The following is an 18,579-nucleotide window of genomic DNA, read 5'->3' as shown; positions in this document are numbered from 1 at the left end:
GGCTGCCCTGCCTGGATGCCGTCCTCACCCAGTGTGGCTTTGATGCTCTCCAGGAGACAACCCCCCCCCCCCCCGCCCACATCTCCATCCATTCCAGCTTGGAATGCAATTACCCCGCTGGGCTATTCTCTGTAGGGTCCCTCTACACACCTGTTGGACTCCAATACCACACCCTATGGGACTTGAATATGTCATGTTATGCTGCCTCACCATGGAGATGCCTGCTTAGATGCCGGCACCCAAAATGAGCCACCATGGTCCCCTCACCCCAACACCTGTACTTTCCTCACTCGGCCTTACCTAATGGCTTGAGCACTAAATTGTTTAGGAAGGGAAGAGGTAGGCCTTTAGACTTTTTTAAGTAAAATTTTTGTCCTTTTAAAGATAGTTTTGGTACTAAAAATGAATCATTCTCTTTGATCAGAAAGAAGGAAAGAGAAGGAAATTTGAGAGTTACCAGGTGGTCGCCTGGTCTTCTCTATGCTTTCTGTTGAGGGAAATGGGCGAAGGAATTGTGAACACCTATAAAGGAGCAGCCAGGAAGTGCTTTCCCCTTCACCGGTAAAGGAGACAACTGGACTGGGAACCAGCACTGTTGGCCTAATCTTAGGAGCACATCAGCTCGGTTCCTCTACACCAATTGCACTCCATAGTGGACAACTGTACACACATTTCAGGGGGCTCCTGGCTCATGAGCCTGGCCTCCTGGGCTGCTACCAAACATTCAAAGTAGAATTAATACCACTCCTCCTCAAAATCTCCCAAAAACCAGAAGAGAGCACTTCCAAACTCATTTTACAAGGTCAGCATTGCCCCAATACCAAAACCAGATATGAACACCACAAAAAGGGAAAATTACAGGCCATTACTACTCATGAACATAGATGCAAAGATTTTCAACAAAATACTACCTAACCAAGTTCAACAATTCAAAAAGATATACGCATGCCATGTTTATTGCAGCATTATTTACAATAGCCATAATATAGAAACAACCTAAATGTTGGATGAATGAATGAATGAAGCAATTGTGGTACATACATACAATGGAATACTATTCAGCCATAAAAAGAAGAAAATCTTGTGTTTTGCAACAACATGAATAGACTTTGAGAGCATTATGCTAAATGAAATGTCAGAAAAAGACAAATACTATATGATCTCACTTAGATGTGGAATCTAAACAAGCAAACAACCAAGCTCACAGATACAGAGAACATATTGGTCGTTGCCAGAAGCAGGGGTGCAGATGGAGGTGGACAAAATGGGTGAAAGTGGTCAAAAGGTACAAACTTCCAGTTATAGAATAAACAAGTCGAGGGGATGTAATGTACAGCATAGTGACTGGCTATTGTTAATAATTCTGTATTAGTATAGGGTGTGCAAGGCCCTGGAAAATGTTTTTGTTGGGCCCTTGTCTGTACAAATACTTTAATTAAAAACTACATCATAGAACCCATGGGCACATGTAAGGTCTGGTGATTTATCAGTCAAGATTTAGAACAAATAATGAGCAAAGAAGATACATTTACATATTTGTTTATGGTACCATCAGTGCTAGTGAAGATTTTTCATATTATCCAGGCACTATTTCTCCTGTCCAGGCCCAGGAACCATTATTCATGTTTTTTACTATTACATGCACTTTCTGGGCTGATTTCATATCTCCCACAGTGAGAAAATGCAGCAGTATTATTACATGCAATGCCATGGCCTTTCAGGACCTGCTTGTATTGAAACAATAGAGGTCACCTTGCCTCTGCAGTCTCCTAATTCCATTTATTCAATGCTGACCAGTCATCTGTGCATACCAGCTTCCAGTGACTACCACTGATGACCACATATGCAAGTCTTACCCAGAGTATGAAGGAAAATGGGTACAAGAATTTATTTTCTAGATACTTTAAATGTACTGTCCTAAATCTGAGAGCATAAACAAAACAGCAGATCTTCCAGCTACACCCTCTCTTGACCTTCTTAGGCTGTAGTCACTGCAATACTAGAATGTGATCTCCTTCCCTGCCTTCCTCTACCATCATATCATCAGGGAAGGGCAGTGGCTGGAGGGAGAAAACCAGTTCCTTTTGTACAAGAAATGCCAGTCCTCATCCAGCATAGTTTAAGACCAACCTGAACGCAGCATGTCACCAGGACTGGAGGCAGCGGAGGACACGGATGGGAAGGGCCGGCTGGTGTTGGGGAGCAATGGTCCCAAGTGTCCTCAGAAGAGAGGGGCACAGCCACCCCGGAGACCGCCCGCTGGGGGTGGGTAACTGCCCCGGTGCCGGCGGTGGGTGGGAAGGGTACAGGACACCTGCCTGCTTCACCCGGAGTGCCACAGAGCAGGAGGCCTGTCATGACATGGACCCACACATGCAGCTCCAGTCAAGACCTGTGCTTGTTTCTGATGTTAGAGACACTCCAACCCAGGAATTCTGGGAGCCTAATCTTGCCCGCTCTTGTGAAAGAAAAACCCTGCCAGTCAGTGGGAGAGTTGCTGACCAAGTCACCTTCCTGGAACCACAGCGTGGCCACAGGACCCCAGAATAACCCTCTGGTGAGAGTCCTGGGATACCGGGTGAGAGCGCACCCCAAAGGCACATAGGATGAAGGGCCCACACTGATCTCCGCCCAGACTCACTGCCGGCCCAGCCACTCCCAGGCCCAGGAGGGGGCCTGGAACATTTTGAGGCAGGAGCTCCAAGGTGCAGGAGCCCGGCCTGTGGCGTAGGGCGGGCGGGCCTAAGGGCAGCGCTGCTGTCCCTAACAGTGAACTTGGGACTCATCCTGACTGAGCCTTTGTCCAGCACAGCCAGAGCAGGTCTCACAGGAGGGCTGCCCGTGGGAAAGCAGAGGCAACTGCTCACTTGTAAAAGAGGAAAAGAAGCTACGACAAGCAGGCCAGTTTACTCACCCCAATCCCAACCGGGCGACGCCTCGCCAGCAAGTAAGGGTGGCCAGGGGCCCCAGTGTCTCAGCGGTGGCATTCCCTACACCTGGAGGGAAACATGGAGAATGAGGGAGAAGTGTTCCCACCTGAACCTCAGAGGCTCCTCGGTGCTTGTGTACGGAGAGAAAGAAGTACCACCTGTATCTGTTTTATAGATGAGACGACATGGAGGCCAAGTAAACTGCCTAAGACTTCATGGCTGGTACTGTGGGATTTAGGATTTAAACTTTGGCTGATGAAGGAAATGGGTGAAGGAAGGAGAGCAGGGAGGGAGGGAAGGAGGGTTAGAAAAGGCTAGTACCTGTCACCTCTGGAGTAACTGGAGTGTGCAAATACTGCCTTAAGCTTCCCCCTTTCCAGGCTCAAGAATGTCTGCAGAGAACAAGCCTAAATCTGTGTTGCCATTTGAAAGGAAAATATTCTGCTAGGGTGCAAAGAAGCTGATCCTCACTTCTGTAGACACCTGACATTAGCAGGTCACTAGGGAAGGCTGTTACTCAATTTACAAGACAAAATGTTCCCTTCCTTGTGATTTATTTATTTATACCCAGCAGGTTTCTTACTTCAGGACCATGAAGCAATCACCGGTCCTTGGGATTATTAATCAATGTTGTCATCCTTACAAAGCTCAAAATTTCATCCTGTACTTTCATTTTAATAGAGGGCCTGCTGCAAAGGAAGCTCTCAGAAATGCAAAGGCAGGTGAGACCCGGCGAGAAGAGAGGAAATGAGCCTGACCTCCAAGCCAGCGCTGCTTCCCCGGAGCCTCCCGCAGACTTCCCAGGGTGGCCCACAGTGGCAAACAGGTGGGAGGTCAGACTGCAGACGTTTCTGCAGGGTCCAACCAGAGAAGGGAAAAGTCTAATTTTTTTAAGAGATGAATTATGATGAAGAACAGAGTGTGACTCACCTTTTACAGTGACTTGGAAGCTCGGCATTATAGCAACGCAGCCCCTGAAAGCCTGCAGGGAAGGAAGCTGATCTAGCCGCTGCCTGAGCAGTTGAGACCCATCCAGACCACAGCAAACAGAGGTGTTGGGGGACCATGGAGAGAGCCGTGAACTGTGAGCAGGGACACCTTATACATTCCCAGTCTCTCTCTCTGAGCTTGCAGGACTTCCTCCAGCCAGCTGATCCGAGCTGACAAGTTGGGCAAAGCCTATGTACATCCTTGACCATAGGAGACCTACGTGGTTTCAGGAGGGCCTCTGAGGAGTCAGGGAGTGAAGGGTGAAATCAAAACAGCTTTCCTAGGGAACAATGCCCTTTTTTGAGGAAAGGGAAAAACCATATATACATAAATATACATATGTGCATTTTTTTTTTGGCCAATATGGTAAAAATGTTAATAATTCTTAAATTATCAAATCCACTACAGATGACGAGTCAGTAGGGGTTTGTTATGTATTCTTGTAATTTCTCATATACTTTTAAATGTTAATTAAAAAAACATTGACATTTCTATTTTAAAATCTCTGAGTTTAACATTTGTGCTCTCCAAGTGTGCCAGGTATCTGCTGAGAAAGTTCCAGTTGGTAGAAGCTAGAGAACCACTGACGTTTGCTTTTATTTTGGATTTCATTCTAGCTCTCCTGCTCTGCCATTCTGTGTTCTCCTTCCTCCCCACCCCAAGCCTTTCCTAATTAAAACTGACCCCAAAATGGAAGCAGACAAAAATAGCAAATGTCTTCATCTGCTAATTTGTCATTCTTTTCCCACTTTGTCCGCCGGCAGCTCAGGACCCATGCACAAAGTAGGTTTGTAAGTAAACACAAACCTATTTTTGATCTAAACTTAGCTGCTGCCTTGACTCACCCAGGATTACACAGGGTGAGAAAGCAGGAATCTAGCTGCTGGGGAGCGGGAAAACCGCGGTTGTAGTCAGACCTGAATTCAAGTTCTAGCTCCAACGTGTCTGGCTGTGCCAGCCACTGCCTGCTCCTTAAGAGTATATATATATATATATATATATATATATATATATATATATGCAACTTAGTTGTTAATTTTTCATTAGTTCTAAGTACAAAGCAGTCTATGAATAGACAAGCACCTTCTGCCAAGTTGCTTTGGCAGTGCTCCCCCAGCCTCCCGAGGTTTCTGTTACCGGAGATGATGAGGCCGTGCGTATTCATTAACCAAAAGGATTAGCTGTCTGGGACAGAGACTAATCAGGACACAACAAGACCATGTACAGTGGATTTAGCATGACTGTGGTACTTGACATTTACTCCTATTCAATCACAGTCTGCTTTCTAAAGTGCTACCAGTCTGTAGAGACACCAGAGTTCCCTTTGACCACATCACTGTTCTTGCTCATTTGGAGATGTGGATAGTGGTCACTTGCACTTTGGGTACCACAGGGACTGACAAGGAGAAAAAGGATGAGACAGACTTCTCTCTGCAGTGAACTTGAGAGTAACACAAACGTCTGCATCTGCTGAGATCATTTTTATTCCAGGTAGGAGAATAAATTAATGTTTAGGCTACTTTCTTTAGCCTCTTTGGGCTTATTCTCTGGTTATTAAGACAGGTAACTACCAATTTCTGCATAGTTTTTGGTCCAAATGTTTAGTGTTTTCATCTCCATTGAAACAAAGTTATAAAAGGCTATTGAACTTGCAGGTTAGGAGCTGAAATTTACTTCATTTGTACTTACCTTGAATATTAACTCACCCATGATCCCAACTCTCTTACTAGCTGTGTGACCCTTGGCAACTCTTTAACCTTTTGATGCCTTTTGGAGATTAGTCTAGCTCTACGAATTTTTGTTAGGATAAATTAAAATAATGCATATAAAACCACCTATTAAAGAGATGCATATAGGATGCACTTGGTAAATGTTAGCCAATTTTCCCTCGCTGTCCTACACTTTTCTGCACCTCTTCTGTTCTTTATAACCAGAGTTTCCTTAACTAAAAGACTCACTCAAGTTCTCTGCAGTAATAGCTGTGTATGTGTTATTATAAAGGATGCCCATGAACAGTGTGGGTGACAGAGGGTATTGGACAGTTAAGATGAGATGCCTTGGGAAAGGACAGCAATGGCTGCTTCTATGTTCTAGTGTTCCATCAGTAACGAGGCTCAGCTTTCTTCTCTGCACCACAGTTGGCGTCCTTTTCAATCCACTTTTTAAAAAATATATATATTTTTATTGATTACAGAGATAAAGGGAGAGGGGAGAGATAGAAACATCAATGATGAGAGTGAATCATCATTAGTTGGCTGCCTCCTGCATGCCCCCCACTGGGGATGGAGCCTCAACCTGGGCATGTGCCCTTGACCAGAATTGAACCCAGGACCCTTCAGTCCACTGATGCTCTATGCACTGAGCCAAACCAGCTAGGGCCAGTCCACTTTAAATCTTATTTTTATTTTTAGAGAGAGGGAGAGGGAGAAAAACATCGATGAGAGGAAATCATTGATTGGCTGCCTTCTGCACGCCTCACACTGGAGATGGAGCCTGCAACCTGAGCATGTGCCCTGACGGGGAATCGAACCGTGATCTCCTGATTCATGGGTTGACGCTCAACCACACTGGTCAGACTTTCAATCCTCTCTTGATTTCTTCTGGTGGTTTCAAGTTGTTCTTATTTTTGGCTTCCTCATGACTTGGCTACTCACAACTTTTAATATCTCATGCAACCCTTTTGCTTCAGCTCCCATTTCTTACTGGGAATTCCTTATTTCCCAAAATACATTAGCGAGAGTACCTGGCTGGCCTGCCTCATCTTTAGTGCTTGGTCACTGGCCAATCTCCGAATAGATGGGCCTTGAATCTTCCCAGCACAGTCTCATCAGCTCTGGCTAGGAGTGGGTTTCTGTGCCCTGCAGTGTCCCAAAGTCTGTAGGTGTTGGGAAATAATTCATGTGTTTCCTGTGTGTCTGGAGTCTTCTGAGAAAGAGGCACTGACAGCTTTGTTCTGCCTTTTCAAAGCGTTTATATAGGAAAGTTTTAGAAGACAGATATGTTATCCTCCCCTACCCCCAGGGCAGAGGACGGATTTGTTTCCTAACCAAGATAACAGATGTCTTGCTCTGGGCAAAAGGCCAGGCAGGCTTGTCCAGCAGCCCTCAGACTGGGGCTTCCTAAGCTCAAATTTCAAGTAGAAGAGCCATGGCAGGCACTGCGGTGAAGCCATCTAATGCAGCTCTGCACTCCCCTTCCTCTTCATGACGTTTCACCTACACGTGGATTAAACAAGCTCTCAGGGGTTCTCCAAGGCCTTTATTTTGGGGAGGAAAATGCATTATACAGCAGTGGGAATGGGGAGAGACAAGAACCCAAATGGCTGTGCAACATTTCTGCCCTCCCCACCAGGTGTGGAACCTTTCTATGCCATGTTGCTGCTGCTAAGGTAGGCAGGGGCTATCCAAAGAGCTGCATCGCCTAGCACTTACCACCCTGGCTGCAAACAGCCCGTTTTCACATGGTTCGTTCAGCTGCTGTGGGTGTCAGGATGTGGCAAATCTGACAATTTGACAGTGGCCCTTACTTGTTGTCAAGCCCTTAGTGAGACAGTTTTCAGTGTATGTTAGACCGGATCCACCAGCAGGTTACCCAAATATTTTGCACCAGAGGCTACATACCCAGTAGGAATGCAATGTTTTGGAATTGCCTGTACTATGTTCCATTTCCTGGGTGAGAACACACTGGATGCTTAAATGTAAATGCCTTAGAGTACAGCAAATAAAGGGGAAAATTAATAAAAATATAGCACAGGAAACAAGATGAACCACTTTTCAGTTTGCTTCTGTCCATTCTTCTCAGCCCCATCTCTGAGAAACACTTTCCAAACTTCCCTGGTTCTGAGACATCATCATGACCTGCTGGGGCACTTAAGCTCCTAAGAGATCAACCTATATGGATGGAGCAACATAGCTATACGATCTCCCCTTGGGGGCTCAGCACTTATTCTTTCTCCCTGCTCTGGTTGTTTCTATCCTCAGGCTCTGTGAGCCCCTGGCCAAGGTGAAACCCTTTCCATACAGTGAATCCAGCTGCTGGGGGGCGTGGGGCACATGACATTTAATAGTCTCCTCGCTACAACACACACTCCAGGAGGCCAGGGAGTTTCACTATTTTGTGCCAGAGTAGGTACTTGATAAAACATTTTTTAAATGGATAGAAGCTCAGGATATGCAGTTAATTTGTTAGGTTTGATGAAAGCGTTTCCCCAGCAGATTCAGGGAGGATGCCACACTGATATGTCCTAATATGTTATTTTCATAAGCTAATTTGTATTTAAGAATTTTTAACATCTTTCAGGTGTTTGTATGTGGGTGTAGCCAAGGTGTGCAGTTTTAAAAAAAATATGTTTTTATTTATTTCTTAGAGAGAGAGGGAGAGGGATAGAGAGATAGAAACATCGATTACAGAGGAACATCATCAATTGGCTGCCTCCTGCACAGCCTTTACTGGGGATTGAGCCTGCAGCCGAGGTACATGCCCTTGACCAGAAATGAACCTGGGACTTTTCAGTCCCAGGCTGATGCTCTATCCACTGAGCCAAACTGGCTAGGGCAGTGTGCACTTGTGATTCACCATCATCCAATCTAGGCTAGAACTTGCTTTCCAGACAAGGTTGGCTTTGTAAAGCTCCCAATCCCTATGTTCATCTGCCCTAAATGCGAATTTAAACTAAAATTAAAACTTGGACCTTCTGTAATGGTACCAAACATAGGGTACTGCAATGCTAGGGTTGACAGATCCTGGGTCTAGGTCAAGAGGAGGAATTCTTTGGTAAGGCCAAAGGCCAGTCAGTATGATGTTATGTAATGAAGCCCCCTTACAACAGTTGTCTGTAACACTTGGGTCCTTTTAACAAGAAAATGGGAATAAAAGACAAAGAGAATTAGAGCATAGCTTTAAACACCTGTAAAGAATTTAAAATAGCATTTAAGGACTGAAATCAAAAGGAAACGCTGTCAAATGTCTCTTTCTACTGATGAAACAATTTGGGGGTAGAGTCTCTCCTCTTTGGAGTGACTGCAAATGTCCCTGGCTTCTGAAGGGAGAAATCCAGATACTTTAGCACCTGTCTAGGTGTCTGCACTAGTGAGGTCTCACTGGTTGGATGTCATACACCTATCAGGGCACAGAGAGTCTCTGCAGAATAATTTAAGGATCCCAAATCATCAGGCAAAAGTAGTTCTCATGAGATTTTAGTGGTGACTAAGAACCTTCACTAACCAGTCCATTAGAACTTTGATCAGGGGTATATTAAGGCAAATATGCCTCTTTATAGCAATTTAGCAAAATAAGTAAACACTAACAAAATAGTTTTTTAAAAGAAATTTGAAAACTCCCCACCCCCATTTTTAAAACTCAGACTATATCTCAAAAAACTTAAATATTAACGTTAATCAGATAGGATGCTCCTACCTAGGAAGGTGGCATGAACCAGAAAGAACCCTCAGGCTCTGCCTTAAGAACCAGGACTCAAATTTTTATTTGTAAAGTTGGAACAACTTCAGATTCATTATGAATTATTAGCTAAAACAGCCTAACACGATGTCTAATATTTAGCACTTCATAAATGGGAACTAATCTTATAATGTAAAAATACATTTCTCAATGAATCTTATTAAGAAGAAATACTGTGTTATAATAACAGGAAAAGAAAGGAGAACTTTGTGGAGAATTTCTGTTACAGTGAATGATTATGAGGTAGTATCTTTCTAAAAAGATAAAAAAGACATAAAGACCTCTCCTTTCACTTTCCACTATTAAAACTATATACTAATTATAACCAAGATGCAGTAAGTTGCCACATACAGGCATGTCATCTTTTAGCAAAATTACTATTAAGTAAATTTTATTTATTATCCTATATAATAAAAGGCTAATATGCAAATCGACCAAACAGCAGAATGACCAGTCGCTATGATGCACACTGACCACCAGGGGACAGAGGCTCAATGCAGAAGCTGCCCCCTGGTGGTCAGTGCACTACCACAGGGGGAGCGCCGCTCAGCCTGAAGCCGGGCTCATGGCTGCCAAGCGCAGCGGTGGTGGTGGGAGCCTCTCCCACCTCCACGGCAGTGCTAAGGATGTCCTAAGCCGTCAATCAGACATCCCTTGAGGGTTCCCGGCCTGTGAGAGCACAGGCCAGGCTGAGGGACACCCCCCCAAGTGCATGAATTTCATGCACCGGGCCTCTAGTGATTTAATAGAGATCACCTGTCAAATTCCAAATTCTTTGAACTCCTGAGAAGGGACTAAGATAGTTTTTAGGTTTTCATCTGAAATGTTAAACAACCCTAAAGGTAGTGTTAAAATCAAACAAGGATGAACACAAACCAAAGAACATTTATTAAAAACTTTATTCATGCACAAACCAGTGGTAATTTAGATTCATTATTTTATAGAGAAAACAGAAGCAGAGAGGATTAAGTGACTTGTCAAGGTCATATTACTTCAAATATCACATTTTTGAGAGGAAAAAAAGTAGACTCTAAAAATTAGAAAAATGAGCTCGACAATGATCACTTATCAAATTGTAGGTCAGATTAATAAAGAGATGGCCTGTGAGCAGTTGGAAGAGGAAGTGGTTTCACTAAGAATGAGGCATTTCCTGCTAACTTCATTTCCTTTCTTGATTTAATATACTAGCAGGCAAGGCTATTTCCATATACCGTGTAATCTGCCTGTCGGCCGAACACAATAAAATTTCTTAGTGTCGTTTTAGGAAAGATGGAAGAAACATGAGCATATAAGTGACTGGTAGTTGCTTCAACAACTATATTCAAAGTACTGACTAATGGATCAAAGTCACCTGGAGGACAGTCTATGGTGGCATTCATCCTGTTCTGGTCAATATTTATCAATGACTTGGACATCACCACTAAATACCAAAGGCATGCTTCATCAAAATTGGACTGAGGCTAAGAGGAAGAATCATAAGGACCTTTATAAGTTAAACTTGGTAAGGATGAATTAAGTATTAGGAATGGACTTGACTTACCAACGCCTGTAAAGCTCACAAGAGACAATGTGATATGCCTGCCAAGTAATGTACAGTAACGAAAATACCAACACAGACCAGTCATAGGAGAATCACTCTGAAGTTAGCAGTAATGCTCCTGGGCCCAGCTCTAGTCAGACTACAGAGGAATGGTGTTTAGTTCTGAGCACTATATATATATTATGTATTTTTATTGATTTCAGAGAGGAAGGGGGAGGGAGAAAGAGAGAGAGAAAACATCAGTGATGAGAGAGAACCATTGACTGGCTGCCTCCTGAATGCCCCCCATTGGGGAATGAGCACACAACCCAGGCATGTGCCCTGGCCAGGAATTGAACCTAGGACCCTTCAGTCCACAGGCCAAACTGGCTATGGCCTGAGCACCATATTGTAAGAGAGGGACTGAAATAGTCAATGACAGGCTGGTCTGGAATAGTTACCATGAAAGATCTGAGGAAAGTGTGAAGCCTGAAGGAAGACATGAAGAGGTGGCAATACACAAGAGACAGAACCTTTCTATTTAATTTCACATGCGTGCTATTTACAAAATCATTTGGGTGACAATTCTAACAACAAAATCCATCCCTTGTAGGGAATGCTGAGTGACTCCAACTCTGGAAGCAGTGGCTTCAAAAATATATGACACAATTATAAATGGATTTTGGCACTAGAAAGAGGTGTGCCATTGCTGTTTCTGGTTCTGTGACTACATTTTTCTAGAAAATGTTTATTGTATTAAGGGAGAATCAAAATGATTACAGTTTTCTAATTTAATGCAGACATGATGGTTCTCAGTTTACCCTTCTGAAATGGGTGAGGTTTTTGAACCTTCTGGAAAGCATGAGGAATCCTCCTAAACAGGTATATTTGACAATAATGCCATACCTGATTTAGTGAAGCCACTGAATCGAGGCGGTGTCCATCCTGGAACTTTGAGGGTGTCTGTAGTCCTGAGTTAGTGTGGAAGTCAGGCTCTGCTGAACACACAGGACTGCTATGATGGTTGGGCAGGGGAGAGGAAGACTACTTCAGAGCCCTTCCTAGAAGAAGTCCAACAGCCACTTCTATACAGCTGGGCCTTCTTAGATCACAGTTCAAGGACTATAAAATCATGTGCTTGGGAGCCTGCTCCAGACTTCCTTGACAGCTGTATCCTTTGCCATTAATGCTAAATCCTCCAGGGGTTACATTATAGAAGTGATACGACTGCACAATTAAATATTAGAAATGACCACTGAGTATATCCTGTTTATTGTTTATGATTTACAGAAAATGATAAGAGTGGAATTGTAGAACAATAAATCAATCATTACATTTAGACCTGGGCTTTTGAAAAACTTGCATTCCATTCGAACAGTTCATACATATTTAACAGCTTATATATAAATCCAGATCACAAATAATCTTGAGTTAGTTAGCTTACAGATAAACAACTAAGCAACACAAAAGAAAACCACATGGATCTATCTTTAAATATCAGCATTTATATTACAAGAAGAAAATGTAAAAAAAAATTATTAGGTCAAGTCACTTAACATATAATAGAGAAATAAGGGAAAAAAAACATTTTTATTATTTATACTTATTTCTAATTTACCTTCATGTAGTCTTAACTTTTTCAAAAGGATCCAAAATCTGATCAAACAATATTTTGTTGTCATAACTTGTCAGCCTCAGCTTTTATCAGCTTGTTACAATGAAAATACCTAAAACCTCAATCTCCTTTAAAAAAATTTTTATAATCCAACTCTTATTTAACTTTCTTCCTTCATAGCAGCTGTTTATAGATAACAGGGAGCCAAGAATGAAGGACAGAAACAGATGGAAAGCAAAAAGTACAACAGCTATCTTAAGTTCAGCTCTCAACGCTGCTGGTTGAGTTTGGAACCAAAACTGCCTAACAACTGGCAGATAATAGCTAAATCTTAACAGGCAAAGAAGAAATATTTTCTTTAGGACAACTGCCATCTAGGAGAATAAAACCAACCTCTCTTAATACTGCCTAAATATAACATGTGGCTTATTAAAGAGAAATCTGTAGCAGTTAGTTTAACCAGTAACTGATCAATATTACTTAAAGGGAAAAACAACAACAAAAAAAACACACTAGCACAAATTTTTGGAAACCAAAAAAGAAACAAACAAAATCATACTAGTCACAAATTTTCACAATATACACATGAGAATTAATTTTAATCTGATTTGACTCCTTGACACTAACTGATCAATGAAATATGGTGTGGAAAGATCACAGAGTAGAAAACAAGCAAAGATTAGTTTATACAACAGAGCCTATGTACATCAGAAGGAAAACATGCCAGCTAATGCAACATTAAGGCCTGAATGTAAGCATTTCCAAAGTCACAGAAGCCCCAAAGAACCCCTAAGTTATAAAGTCACCACATCATACATGCAATGTTCAGTTTGTTTTACTCATAAAAGGATACACAGTATTTGCTGTAAATACCAGACACATTTACAATATATGCAAAAATTAGAATGCAAGTGTTATATTCCTTATATTTAAGCCTCAAATGTGACAACAGTGAAAATTCACTTATTTTTAAGAATGAAGAAAAGAGATGGAATATAAATACTCAGAGAAATTACACAAATAAATGTAATTTTGCATTTGGAAAGCCACACAAATATTCCTTTTATATGTCCAAACTAAATTATAAATGTACTACATAAATATTCCTTTCATATGCCCAAACTAAATTATAAATTTTCTACTCAAGTGGATGTACACTCACTATGTGCTTTACTATTTTACTTGCTCAAATGTGGTATTCTAACAGCCATCATTCTCTGGTGTTTGATATCAAATCATATCCGTAAGTTAAATATTGCATCCATGTTTATACATAATTGTCTATTGGGTGAGATCACCTAAGCAGAAAACTGTGCAGTCTTCGTTGGGGGTTATGTAATTACAAAGATGGCCTTGTAGGTCAATTTCCCATAAAAAGAATAAGGAAAGCTGACTTCCTTACTTTTGTAGAAGCTTTTGAACAGAAAACTCTTTTAGAGGGTAAATCTGAGGTCAGGATCTTCTTTTCTCCTTTAAACAAAGGAAAATAAGAAAGAAGCTGTGTTACATGTTAAGTTCTGTTCACACAGTCACTAGGCAATCACATAATCTACTTCCTTTTCAGCCATGGCTTAATTTGAAATTACTTATTTTTATTTTAGTTCCAGGTAAATAATTTTACCAAAAATAAATTAGTGTAAAGAAACAAATACTGATAATGTGATATAAATACTATTTGTTCAGGAATACTTTAAAGAAATAAATTATAACACAGTAAAGTTTAGATATGTTGTAAAAAAGGTATGGCCAAATCTGTCCTCTACCCCATCAATTTTATGCTTTATATAAGTCAGAACAGTTAACATAGTTTTCTAAGGATTCAGATTTTCCTTTAGGATACAATAGAATGAGTGTTAAAAACATTTTATGCATGTTTTCAGACTTTCTAAAATATTTCAGAACCAAAATTACCTTACAATAACTATACCTAATAGTTATTAAACAAATGTGCCAGGAGTGTTCTGAACCTTCAAATATCATTTTAACCAAGTAGAAAGAATTTCTATAAGAATTTCCATCTAATTCACCAGGCGCTGAGCACACTAGATTGTTCATATGCTTTACTAACCTGACTTTAAGCACATCCAACATTAAAAAAAATAATTGTACTACCTAACCATTTCCAGGGGGTTACATTTAAGATTTTGAAATTTTGTGATGCTCAGCCAGAATTTTAGCCAGTTTGACATTCTTTAAAAGTCCTAATTTTAAACAAAAATGCAAGACTAGACACCTTCCTAAAAAACCACTCAGTATTATAAACCAAGAGGTTTTCATGTAGCAAAAGCAAAGGGACCAATGAAAAAGCACTCTTTTTATTTCCAATGAAACCAAATTTTACTACTGTTGTGATTATAGTTTTCACATTTGATGCAAATAGGAGAGCTAATCATAATCACTTAGTGGCAATATTCAGACAAAACCAGTAACGCGTGCCACACAGATGATTATTTCTTCTGGAGAGAGTTAAAATGATAAGCTTGACTTTTACAATTAATATCAACCTTCAACTAAAAATAATGGATGTACTGCTTCAACATTCAGCTTGAAAATGTTAGTACTTTCTGCAAACCTATACTTAGTTTAGAAAGGTCAATATTCTCTTTCTAAACTATGGCATAGACTATATATAGCATTTTAATATATTTATATATAATTATTTGCACATCAGGTTTAGAAGGAATTTTCAGATTTACTTTATAGAATGATCTCATTCAAGTGTTAAGGTTTAAGGAGCGTCTGCAGTACTGTCATTTGAAGGTGGGGCATCGTGACCAGGCTCAGAGGAAGCAGCTGCAGATGCTTCAATAACTGCAGGTGGGAAATGACGGCGGCACACAGGGCATGTTCCTGACTGGAGGGAGAAGAACAAGTTCATAGCCAATGAGAAGGTCTTAACTACCACACAAGTATCTTAAGAAAGACAAACAGTATCATTATCCTAAAAACAAAACAAATAACTTAAAAACCAAATAAACTTCAAACCTACACAGTACAAAGAGGACAATTTTTTATGCTATTTCCTTTTATCCCAAGCAGGCACTAATTCCTTTAGGGTAAACTGTGTCTCTCAGTCATGTTTGCATCTTTTACATCACTCATCTTTCATTTAGTGACTATTCATTGAGAGTCCACTACACTCCCTGGTTGGCACTGGTGCTGCTGTAGGGAGTGAGCAAGGAGTCACAGGGCCTGTCCTCACTTATACTGGTGATGATACTGATGATGATGTGGAGAGTCAGACGCTTTCTACATGACAAAACAAATCAACCACAGACCTGACAGGGAGGGTGGGACAGGGAAAGCAGTTATACTGGGAGTACACCATTTTAGGAACAAAAGATTCCACAGATATGTCATCTGGTGCTAAGATTATTCTTTTGCAAGTTTAGTCTTTTTCCCAATGCAACCTCCCTGATAGAAAGCAGGTTGAAGAAATCAACCTGTTAAAGGTGATCACGATTTGTATCTTGGGAACCTTCTCCCTAGAGGAAAGGCTTCACACTAAGCTGTTTCCTGACGGGAAAGAAACTACAGAGATTATTGCCTTGAGTTATAGCCAAGTAAAAGATAAGTCATGGCTATACAACATATATGTTTACAATTCAAGAATTTAATTCTGCCAACATTTTTTGGGCACCTGCCACACTGATTGGGGCCCTAACAGCAACATTTTAGAGTCAGATAGATGTGTGTGGTTTCTACCCAAGCACATACTAGCTGTGTAACCTTGTACAAGTAACAATCATTGGAAAATGATAGTAAAGATACCAATGCAGGTTGGGAAAAAGTAGGGTTACAGTTGTTTGTATGGAAAATAATATAATAATTAATAAGTAATAATCCAAGGATAAACTCTGTTTCATGTACTCACAATTATAGACCTACTTTTGCCCTATCCTGTATGTCCCAGAGTTATTGTGAGGAGTAAATGGGAAAATACACATGAATCATCTATCAGTTCCTGACACACAGAACACTAGATCCTTATTAAGGCTTTGGTACTATTGTAGATGTTTAAAGAATGAGGATATTAAGGACAGAAAAGATGGAATTTAAGCAGGACCACTAATCTTTCTGGTACAGGGGAAGACCACACCAGGCTAAGCAAACATGAACAAAGGTCCAGAAGTAAATCTGAAGAGACAGGCTGGGAGCTAGATCACAGAAGGCCTTAAAAGCCAAGACAGAAACTTTAGAATTTATAAAAGAATGGTGACTTTTTCTGCATTGGATATTAAAAGTGTTAAGTAGAGTTTTGACTTTTAAGGGGAGCAACGGCAACAAAAGAGAAGGGAGAGAGAAAGAGGAGGGGAGGAAGAAAGGAAGGGGAAAGGAAGGAAGCGTTGTAGGGAAGAGAGAGTTATTTCCATAACTAAGTAAGCTGGGAAAGTGATTTGGGAATTTCTACTGAACTGCATGTAAATATTCTTCATGCAAAAATAGAGTTAACAGAGATTTAAGTAAAACTCTATTTTTCTTTAAGTATATAATTCAAATATACTTAAAATTTTGGGATAAATATTTTAGGGTAATATATGAAAGTTTGAATAGAAATAGTTGGTAGTTTATTAAACATTTCTCATATAAAAGCACTGATACATATTATCAGAATATCAGTATATTCTTACAGTACTCTGAGTAGTGCTAAAAGCTTCTTTGCTTGAGGTATTTATGAAAACACCTAATTTCTGGGATATGATTAAATATGTTAAGTAGTTCAGGTTGTCTATACTGTTTCTTAGACAATGTTAGTAAAGTAAAATAGTTTGATATTATCATTAATCTGTAGTCATTAAAAGGTAACCAACTTTAATTAAAATGAATTAAACTGAACTCAAAAGTACATAGCGAAATAAATAGGATTAAAAAACACTACTATCATCATTAACTTGTAGGAGAAAACTATTAAAATATTAACTTAAAGGGAGTAAATCTAAAACTTACCTTCTGCAGCCAAATTGAGACACAAGGTTTGTGAAAGAAATGGTGGCAGGGTAATTCTGTTGCTATATCATCTTTAATATACTCACTACAACAGATTGGACAGCACTGCTCCTGACCAATAGCTAAAAACAACAAGCAATTAGATATATTAATCCAATAAAGTTCAATTTTAATAAAACTGAAAATCAGCATATGAACTCATAGATGATGCCTGTGAAAGACAAATGAACCAGACTTTGATCAATAAATTGTCAAACATGTTTCTAATACATGGCAATTTGAAATTTAATAAACATTGCTTTTGTAGAAAGTTGACTAGGGAACATTTGTCCCAACCTATTACTTAAAAAATTAAAAATACTCTTCCACTGGGTAAAAGTTTTTCAGAATCTGGTTTCATACAAAATCTAGTAAGAGTTTATAATAGTACTTTATCTTCTAGGTGCATTAATAATATACTTAAACATGCAACGAGTCATTCAGCATTAGAGATAAACTTTGCCCTTCTTACCAGTGTGATCCTCAAGAACAAGTGTCTCTGGAAGACCATCAATGCTCTCCTTACTGGCTGGTGGATTGGCCACCTCAACATCTACTGCAAGAGACTCTAAATGTGCTAGGGCAGTCTGAAAAATAAAAGTCACAGTTCTTTGTTAGGCAACACTTTAAAGCAGTAATAGAAAACTATTTTTAAGGTATCTTCTAAACTTATATCCACCATTAGTCTCTTCTGTTAGTTTATTTTGCTTCAGTCCCCTGCCTTTTTTGCCTCCTTTCAAAAGGAACCATAATCACCACCATCAAACAAACATAAAAAAACATACCAAAAAATAAAAGCCCTACTTTACATAAATATAACAAAAGTCTATTTTGATTCAATAACCATCTACTTGTCCACCCTATTTATATTTTCAGAAGAGTGGCTACCTCATCCAACTTATGAGTTTTTGTATGGGATCAATACTATGAAGAATGTAAACATTTTGAACAGGTTCACTCATAAAATGTAGCCATCCTATCTAACAAATAGGGAATATGTTAATTGACCACCATGCCCTCACAAAGATGGCAGTGCATACAGCCAATAAGGATGGAATATGCTAATTGAAGGCCACACCCTC

The 18,579-nt window shown here is 40.2% G+C and overlaps 1 protein-coding gene across 6 annotated transcripts in view; it reads right to left on the bottom strand.

The window, feature by feature from the left end:
- Window positions 1-7,005: 7,005 nt before the first annotated feature.
- The window catches only part of PJA2 (praja ring finger ubiquitin ligase 2), a 145,997-nt gene continuing 134,423 nt past the window's right edge, over window positions 7,006-18,579 (bottom strand). For 4 of the 6 annotated variants that reach the window (XM_054715015.1, XM_008144494.3, XM_054715016.1 and 1 more), the window contains exons 8-11: window positions 17,970-18,084; window positions 17,459-17,580; window positions 15,208-15,365; window positions 12,148-13,981 (exon numbers count right to left, since the gene is read on the bottom strand). In XM_054715015.1, the coding sequence (XP_054570990.1) occupies window positions 15,240-15,365; window positions 17,459-17,580; window positions 17,970-18,084 (363 nt within the window). In that variant the 3' untranslated portion in view covers window positions 12,148-13,981; window positions 15,208-15,239. Of the gene's footprint in view, window positions 7,136-10,285; window positions 11,912-12,147; window positions 13,982-15,207; window positions 15,366-17,458; window positions 17,581-17,969; window positions 18,085-18,579 lie in introns of those variants that run through there. The other 2 variants (XR_008555838.1, XR_008555837.1) reach the window with 2 other exon arrangements.

This window comes from Eptesicus fuscus, chromosome 4, assembly GCF_027574615.1.
Source record: "Eptesicus fuscus isolate TK198812 chromosome 4, DD_ASM_mEF_20220401, whole genome shotgun sequence".
Lineage (NCBI taxonomy): Eukaryota > Metazoa > Chordata > Mammalia > Chiroptera > Vespertilionidae > Eptesicus > Eptesicus fuscus.
This window is presented reverse-complemented; position numbering and strand designations above follow the sequence as displayed.